General features: G+C 53.2%; 1 protein-coding gene across 1 annotated transcript; it reads left to right on the forward strand.

Annotated features, from left to right (window-relative positions):
- The first annotated feature begins 293 nt into the window (after window positions 1-293).
- Window positions 294-3,394, forward strand: LOC116183794 (C-type lectin domain family 2 member B-like). The gene is made up of 6 exons (XM_077784815.1): window positions 294-305; window positions 848-965; window positions 2,357-2,478; window positions 2,593-2,736; window positions 2,937-3,037; window positions 3,128-3,394. The coding sequence occupies exons 1-6, from the start codon at window positions 294-296 to the stop codon at window positions 3,240-3,242; spliced, it is 612 nt and encodes a 203-aa protein (XP_077640941.1). The 3' UTR covers window positions 3,243-3,394.
- Window positions 3,395-9,213: the final 5,819 nt, after the last annotated feature.

Consider the following 9,213-nt stretch of genomic DNA (forward strand, 5'->3'; position numbering starts at 1 on the left):
GGTCTCAGAGGGCTTCCTTTGAGAGGAACCTCTTTACGTGCCATTGTAAGAATTTCATCGAGGGGGAGCCTCCATTTGAAGGGACCTTCACAGACGGAATGATGTCCAAAGGCCGCAGAATCGTCTTTGTTGAGGGAATGTGAAGAGGAAACTGCATTTCCCTGTTTCCCCTCATTTTCCGAGGCGAAATTGAGGAAAAAAGTCCCCCTTGATTAACTTTTTATTCGGGACTACATTGAGGGGAGACCCTCCTTAAGCATAATTCAGGGATCTAAATTGACAGAGAACCTCCGATGCCGCCGGACGCCCGGCACTGCCTGTGCCGCAGCCCAGCCCAGGAATCATTGCAGTAATTCACAGTTTTGAGACCCAGAAGAAACTTCCTCCCACGCGGCTGCGCTTGCTTTTGGCACAAATCCATTCCAATAACCACATCGTGACACAAGCGGAAAAAATAAAACCGCCGGAGGGGACCGCTCTGCCCCCGCCTCCCCTCCCGCCCCCGGCCGCGCTCCCCGCGCTGATTGGTCAAAATGCCAAAGCCCCGCCCACAGCGCTGAGGCTATAAATGGCGGGGGGCGGCAGCCCCGAGCGGTGTCGGTCCGGGAGCGGAGCGGCGGCGGCCCCGGAGCCCGGCGAGGCGGCGGCCCCGGAGCCCGGCGAGGCGGCGGCCCCGGAGCCCGGCGAGGCGGCGGCCCCGGAGCCCGGCGAGGCGGCGGCCCCGGAGCCCGGCGAGGCGGCGGCCCCGGAGCCCGGCGAGGCGGCGGCCCCGGAGCCCGGCGAGGCGGCGGCTCCGGAGCCCGGCGAGGCGGCGGCCCCGGAGCCCGGCGAGGCGGCGGCCCCGGAGCCCGGCGAGGCGGCGGCCCCGGAGCCCGGCGAGGCGGCGGCCCCGGAGCCCGGCGAGGCGGCGGCCCCGGAGCCCGGCGAGGCGGCGGCCCCGGAGCTCGGAGGCGGCTCCGGCCCAGGTGGGACCCGCGCTCGGTTCCGCCCCAGCTCGGGGCTCGCTGCGGGCTGGGGCCGCTGCTCGGGCGGGCGGTGTCCGTGCCCGGGTCGGGGCTGGCACGGGATGAACCCGAACGTGCCTCAGAGCCCAAAGCGCTGCGGGCGCCGAGCGGGGGCAGAAAGCGCCGCACGCTGCCCGCTCCGGGGCCGAGGCTTCTCGGCGCTGCGCTCTCTGCCAGGAGCCGTTCCACGGGCACGGGCAGGGAGCCAGAGCGGCTGTGCCGGCGCTCGGTGTCCCCGGGCTCCGAGCCGCCGGGGCACGGCATGCGGGGGACAATGGTGAACCCCCGGGGCTGCTGGTTCCTGCCCCTGGGCAGGCGGGCTCCGAGCCGCAGCTGCCCCGGGCCGGCAGCATCCGGCAGCTGCCCGGCGCTGTCAGCGCCTGTCCCGCACGGAGCTGGGCTGCAGCGGCTGCAGAGCCACAGGGGCCGGGGCTGCGGGGAGCGCAGAGCTCCCGGAGGCTGCGCTTGTCTCCGCAGCTGCTGCCGCAGCCCTGGGGAGCGGGGACAGCGCAGCCAGAGCCGGCACCGCCCTGCTGAGCCTCGGGGTCCCGCGGGGCCGGCACCAGCAGTGACCTCGCATCGTGTCCCTTTCAGGGTGCCACCACCGCGGGTGTAAAGCTGTTCCCGAGGCGATCTCCGAGAGGCTTTGTCAGCACTCCTGATGTCTCGGGAGCAAGGTGCTGTTTGTTCCCGGCAGAGAGATGAGGGCTGTGAGCTGGAGAAGGGTGAATTCTGCTCCACTCATGGAGTTGTGAAGAAGCTCCAGCATCTCCAGGAGGGACGAGCAGCCTGGGTTCCACACCTGCCTGGGGCACAAGAAGCCACTTGGCATGAGCTTGGAGATGCCATTTGTGAGTGTGAAGATGTGGAGAATGGATTCTGCAGCAGTGGTGGGAGTGTGAGGGAGCCCCTGGGTCCTCAGGGCACTTCAGCAACCAACAATGAACAAAGAAGGATCCTCAGAAGATTCCTGGGTGAGTGCAGGGCCACCCTGTGGTCTCTCGGGAGAGGACAGTGTCACCTCCCAAGGCCAGGGCTGGCAGGTGTGTGGCTGTTTCCCGATGTCTGGAAGAGGCCTCGAGCTCTGCTGGGCCCCATCAGTGGCTGGAACCAAGAGCCCCAGCTGCCCCCAAGGCTGTGCAGTTCTCCTGCTGCAGCCTGTCCCCACAGCTGTGTCCCTGGCTGTCCCCACAGCTGTGTCCCTGCCTGTGCCCAGGCTCTTGGCTCTCTGGCTGCCAGCTGAGTGAGGGGCACAGTGGCTGAGGGGTCCCTGCTGTGCTCCCTGGGCACGGGGTGAGCAGATTGCAGGGCCGGGTCTGGTTCTGGCAGCCAGCAGCTCTTTCCTGCTCCAGGTGAATGGTTCAGCTCCCGTCCCGTGCTCACGGCGGTGCTGATTGTGCTGCTCCTGGTGCTGGTGCTGGCTTTGGGGGTGGCCTTGGCTGTGCAGTCAGGTAAGGGAGGGGCAGCAGGCTGGGCCCAGCCCCTCGGGGCAGAGCGGGGTCCCTGCTCCGTGCAGAGGGGAATCCTCAGACCTTCTCCTCTTCCCCCTCCAGCACCACAGGTTCCAGTCACACCTGCGACTCCTCAGTTGGTTCTGGGCTGTCCCCGTGGCTGGGTTGGGTACAATGGGGTCTGCTACTACTTGTCAAGGGATTACAGGAGCTGGGAGCAGGCTCAGGAACGGTGCTCGGAGCTCGGGGCCTCCCTGGCCATTCTCCAGGATGAGGCCATGGTGAGTGAGGGGCTGCGGGTGGTGTGGGGTGGCTGAGGGGAGCCTGGGGGTGCTCCTGGGCCGGGCTGGGTGCTCGTAGGGCTGGGGGTGCAGCCCTGTGCCGGGGCCTTGCAGGGAAGGAGCCCCGGCGTGCGGGGGCAGCCCCGGGCACGGGTCCCCCCGAGGGGCCGGGGCAGCTCCCACTCCTCTCTCCTGGGCAGGATTTGCTCTTCCGCCTCCGCGGGAACGTCGATTACTGGATCGGGCTGCGCAGACGGGGCGAGCGCCTGCACTGGGGGGACGGCAGCAGCTACAGCTCCAGGTGAGTGCCGGGGAGCCGGGCAGGGCCTGGGGGCACAGGGGCACAAGGTGTTCCCCTGGGAACCAGCGCTGTCTCTGCTCCTCCCTGCAGGGTTCCTGTCCTTGGCAATTCCCCGTGTGTGTACCTGGCCGACGATAAATTCCGCAGTGAGATGTGCTCAAATGAGCGGCCGTATGTCTGCAGCAAGGCCCAAGCTGCCCTGTGACAGGGCTGCAGAAAGGACCTTGTCCACGCTGGGCAGTGCCAGCTTCAGCTCTGAGCCCAGCCCAGGGCTGTCCTTCCTCAGCTGCACCCTGTGCCTTGCACGGACTCTCAGGGTCACCTCAGTGCCTGTCCATCCCCAGTGCCAGCACAGGTGTGGGTGTTCAGGGGAAAAGTCTCTGCAGTGCATCCTGCCAGCGGTGCTGCCTGGAGTGAGTGGATTGCCCTCATTATATGTGAGAAACACAGCTCTCTATTCACCCTTTTTATAAAAGTTTTTATACATACCTTTCATATAGACATAGAAATTATTTTATAAATATTTTAAAAGTTCATATATTATGACTTTAATATGTTCTTTTGTTTGGTTTTAACCTTTGACTTGTCTTCATGCTATCTTGTCTAATTAAAGGAATATATTTTATGTTTTCTTGTGGTTCTGTCTTCTTGTATTTTCACTCCCTGATAATGAGGGTCAATAATTCTTCTTTTTGTTCAGCACTCTTGTTTCTGATTCCATTATCGTGTCTGTCAGATAAGAAAGTCCCCAAATATGGGAAATCAATTCTTTTGCATCATTTTCTGAGTTAGTTACATGAAACAATCATTTCAGCATTTCACAGTCTCTATTATTCTACGCTCTAAGACGGTATCTATTACAGCCCTACTTACAGAAGCTATATGTTGCAAACATACAGTGACAGGTTATACTATATCAAAAGCAGTAATTACAGTGTGTAGTATATCAGGATTCTTGTGGTCAATAATAACTTGAAAAACCAAAGTTAGTACATAAATGTGAAAGCCCTAATTATAACATTATAGAACAACCTTGACTGGGGAAAGCAAATTTCCCTGGAAATCATTACAAATTGGCCTGAAGTTGAGACTTTAGGATGGTCCTTGGAAGATGTGAGAAAGTGTGAGAACCCCGGGTTTGGTTTGGGGTCTCGTGTGGTGGTAAATCTTCTCCTCCAACCCGTGTTCCCAAAGAAAAACTCCACAGCCTCTTCTTGTTCGGTCTCAAGACGATTTATTGCTAGTTATCTAACAGATTAGGTTCTCGTTCTGCGGCCCTTTGGTGATCATGCAGCACAGTCCTCTTGGCTTCTCGATACATAAAATACAACCTGGGGACAAAGTGCTTGTAAAAGCATGGAGGGAATCCCCATTAACGCCTCATTGGGAGGGACCCTTCATTGTTCTTTTGACCACCTATGCTGCTATACGAACTGCAGAAAAGGGGTGGACACACGCATCAAGGATAAAGAAAGTAGAACTCCAGGATCAGGCACCAGAGTGGAAAATCACCTCCCGCCCTGGAGATATGAAGATAACCCTGCATCGGCAAAGTAACTGACTGAAAACATCCCAATCAAACTTTCTGGGCCAGAGTGTAACTATTATCCTTTTTGTATGCTTCCCCTATGAATACTGTTAGACTGCTCCAACTAAGTGGGTTATGTGGGAGTGCTTTGAGCAGGAGTTAGAGCTGACTATCTGTTTTCTGGTAATAGCCACAAGGCTGAGATTGTTTCAATTAAATTCGATAATCTGATGTTTTCCCATATTAGAACGGATTAAGGGAAAAATTACTTGGAAAATTAAAATTATTGTTGTTGAGTGTCATAGGTTGAACAACGCGCAGGCTCTGCTGAACTACACCAGGGAGGCATTTCTAAACAGGTATGCAGCTCAGCCTGAACATGAAACCACAAACGAAGATTCCTGCTGCCAAGAAGATGGTTTGCCCTGCCGCTGGAAGCACCCCAGTGGGAGCTGGGAACGGCAGAGGGATCCTAGCAGTGGGAGTAATCCTGGTGAGCCTGAGCCTAGCCACATGCCTCAAGGGGGAACTTAGAGATAAATACCCAGAGAAGTTATCCCTCACCTCATGGAACTGCAGCAGGGGTAAGCCTGATAAACCGTGTCTTGAGACAAACACTCAACAAGGGGTATACAAATTAAAGGAAAAATCAAAAACATACCGTGAAAATGGACAGTCAGCTCATCAACTGCATCGAAGGAGCACAGGGGAAATCTCAATTCTGGTTTGTAATGAATGTAACCGTACTGTATGGGTTGGGGAAGACAGGAGTCTATCTTTGTTGCTTATTTCCAAGCTAACCCAGTGTGTTACAATCCGAATAAAATTAGTATGTGTATAATGGGGGGGAAAGTCCTCACAGCAGGGCGGCTGAGGCTTTAGCAAAATTTGAAAGGCGAATAAAGGGAAAAGAACAAAACTACAAAAATTACCAAGATATCCCAAATGTAGACTAAAAGCCAGTCTCAAGAATGAATAGAGGTAGAAATTAGGGCGCAAATTAATTAATCAATATAAAAGGTGGGGGATTGTTATGTATAGTAAATATAATTCGCGCCATTCCTTGTATGAAATATGTAATATTGGATGCTTGTTAAATCATGCCCATTGTATTAGTTCCTCCCCCCTTCCCCCCCCTTTTGTAGGTGAGACTTGAGTGTATATTGGAAACTGATTTACAAGTAAACAGATGTGGCTCGGCCGGGAGATGGGCCATTGTCTGTGCTGATCATCTGTGCTGATCGTCCAAGATGGATATCATGGAAATACTCAGACAGATCCATGTGAAAGAAGCCTTCCTGTAAACGCCCAACATTGAATTTTTCTCCTCATCACCAAAAAGAAATCCTTATTAACATATGGACTCCGAATAGAAGAAAGGACTGATTGCTAAAACCTTGGCCTCAGGCAGAATTTTCCCTATAAAAACCGTCTGTGCCAGGATGGAGGTGTGTGGGCATAGGGGAAAACCTCTGCTGAGGCTGACTCCTTGTTGCACACCCAGGGTCGATTCCCGGGCTCGGCTCTGTCCTTTCTGTGTGGCTGGCTAGATAGAATTTGACCGCTAATAAAATTATTTTTATTTTTTAATCTGGCTAAAATAAACTCTCGTTTATAACAAACTGTATCATTTTTTAATGGAATTGTCCTGTTTTGGTAGATGAGAATTACAAGCATCTGTTGAGGGGAAGTACACAGGGAACTGTAAAGAGGCATTGGAGAGGTTTCCTTAAGGACCCACAAGTAAAGTTGTCCTGGTTTGTAAAATAAGCTTGTATTCTATTTGCCATCTGTTGGAGGTTGGGCAGGTTTGTTATCTCTCAAGAACAATGGTTTGCTCCGAAGAGGTAATGGTTTGTTAATGGGCCATTGACTGACTCACTGCAGGCCTGGTAACTTTACACCATCCCATCGTGAGATGCTCCACCCAGAGGGGGGAAGCCAAGCACTCTTTTATTGTATAAAGTGGTACCTTTTGGGGACAGAGCAGCTCTCTCTCTTTGCGGGATTGCCAGAGAAGCAGCTCCTTCGGCGGGACTCCCAGAGAAGCATCTCCTTCGGCGGGATTCCCAGAGAAGTGGCCCCTTTGCTGGATTCCCAGAGGAAGACTGGCCAAACCGCCACCAGATCTTCAGAGAAAACTATACCCTTCTAAAGATCACCACTTCAGCTGCAATTCATCAGCCACTGCAAGAGGAGCAGCTGTCATTTCAACTGGACTGCTACCAACACACCTAATCCTCAGGGTGTCAGGTTGTGGACTTTATCACTAGTTTTGTTTGTACCAATTGCATTTGCCTTTTTTTAAATTGTTATCTAGTTTTCTCCTAGTAAAGAATTGTTACTCCCATTCCCATATCTTTGCCTGAGAACCTTTTAATTTAAAAATCCTGGTAATTAACAGGGAGGGGGTTTACCTTCTCCATTGCACAGGAGGCTTTTGCCCTCCTTCACAGACTCCTGTCTTGTCAAACCAAGACAAATTGTCAATGAGGCTTTGTCCAAGAAAACTGGTTCTGGTGTAATGGGAGTGCAGCTTACGTCACTGGCACGTGTGTTTTGCAATAACAAAATATTATACATGTCAAATAATATTTCCCTTGATCAAATACAACAATATTACATTGGCGCAAATTACAACCAACATACATATCAAGCCCCAGCTCGGGGCTCGCTGCGGGCGGAGGGGCCGCGCTGAGGGCCAGGGGGGTTCTGGCGAGAAGGAACCTGCTCCACGCTGGGCAGTGCCAGCTTCAGCTCTGAGCCCAGCACAGGGCCGTCCTTCCTCAGCTGCACCCTGTGCCTTGCACGGACTCTCAGGGTCACCTCAGTGCCTGTCCATCCCCAGGGCCAGCGCTGGGCTGGGTGTTCAGGGGAAAAGTCTCTGCGGTGCATCCTGCCAGCGGTGCTGCCTGCAGTGAGTGCATTGCCCTCCTTACACAACAAGCTCAACTGCGAAATCCACATGGCCCTGTGCTCCTGGAAATCATCACGAACTGGCCTGAAGGTGGCACTTTTGGACTTTCCGTGGAAGAGGAAGAAGAGCAGCTGACACATGCTGAGGAGGAATCCCACTTTTGGCAGCAGGCACCTGACACTGAAGCAGGATCTGTACGCTGCTGGCTCTGTGTCTCTCTCTCGCCTTTGGAAGAGGATGGGACGGGTCGGAGCCGCTGCCAGGGGAAGGGAATTCGCTGCCACGGCCACAGCCCAGCGCAGAGGCGCTTGCTGTGCTGTGGGGGGAGGCTGTGCTTGTGCGAGCAGCCCCCGAGCGGGGCCCTCATTCCCCCGGTGCCTGCGGGCCCTGTCCCCCCTGCTCGGTGCCGGCTCCTGAGCTCGCCTCTCCCTGCCCTGCTCAGACCCGGCTGCCGCTGCTCCGAGCTTTCGCTGCTCTGTGCCTGAGCAATGGCTTTGTAAGCAAGTTTTACAATTTGATAGAAAGTTGACACAGGCAAATATTGAGATAAGGTTTGTTGACTTAGGAAGGCTATGGAATTGAGATGATATTGTTGAGAAAGAGATTGAATTAGAAATAAGTTTGAAAATATGGCTTTATGAAAGGGTATATATTTTAGAGCATTAGAACTCTGAAATATGCATTGTAATAGGATTATATGAGGTAAAAGTATAGGTGCTTGGTGTTAAAGTAACATTCGTATTGTGTGGTAAAAGCTAATATCTTGAAAAACATTTATATGGTAATGTAATTAGGAAATTACTTAGCTTTCAATAGAATAATGGTGAGTTTTATATTTCTTATGTTTCACTGTATTGAGACTGATAATAAAATCAAATATTCTAAAACATAGCTCAGTTAACCCTGTCTTTATAGAAACTAAAATAACCAATAAAACAGTGTTTCTGTTATAAAAACCCCAATAACTCAAGTATCTTTCAAGCAGTTAAGAAACTCAAAATACTTTTTGTTCAGTGCTACTACAAAGAAGCAGGACCCCAAAGAATTAGTTCTACAAAAAAAACCCCAGTCAAGTCTTCTACCTACGTCACTAGCTCGACTCAAACACAAACCAGTATTATCTCCTATTACACAACATCAGGCAAGCTTTAAAAAACACAATCAAGCACAAAATATCCCAGCAACACAAAGACGTTTATAAAAGCCTTAAAGCTCTAATCAAATGTAATTCTTATATTTCGAAGCAAAACCTAAAAAATGTACAGTCTTAAGTCCAAAACCAATTTCCAACTATAAATAATGCTTCCCAGTTCACCTTCTCTGAAGCTTAGTTAAACTCAAAACCTACAATGCTTGTAGCACAAACAGGAAGCACAGAACCACTAATGTATTGCCTGTGTACAAAGAAGGTAATTCCCTTATTTAAGCAACCAGCAAAGCTTCCTGCTCCCTCAGCCCCACCTGCAGAAGCCTGGCGTCCCGAAGCGCGTCTCCGCAGCCTCCGTCCCCTTCAGCCCTGCCCGGGCCCGAAGCCCCGCGCGGAGCCGCGGCAGCCCCGCCGCTCTCCCGGCTGCAGCCGCCGCTGCCATCCCCGCCCGCCCGGCGATCTTCCAGCCCGCCTCGCAAGGAGCGAGGGCAGCTCTGCGGCACGACGGAGGGAGGCTGCTCTGCCAACGCGGCCGAAGGACAGGCTCAGGCTGCGGGAAAAGGGAGGGACGTGAGGAAAAACCC

Source organism: Lonchura striata, chromosome 7 (genome assembly GCF_046129695.1).
Source record: "Lonchura striata isolate bLonStr1 chromosome 7, bLonStr1.mat, whole genome shotgun sequence".
NCBI lineage: Eukaryota > Metazoa > Chordata > Aves > Passeriformes > Estrildidae > Lonchura > Lonchura striata.

Bases quoted from the DNA above. Each gene is read 5' to 3' on its own strand.
- LOC116183794 (XM_077784815.1), top strand. The intron at 2,479-2,592 runs GCCCAGCCCCTC...GCGACTCCTCAG, and splicing joins AGGGAGGGGCAGCAGGCTGG to TTGGTTCTGGGCTGTCCCCG. The intron at 2,737-2,936 runs GTGAGTGAGGGG...TCTCCTGGGCAG, and splicing joins TTCTCCAGGATGAGGCCATG to GATTTGCTCTTCCGCCTCCG.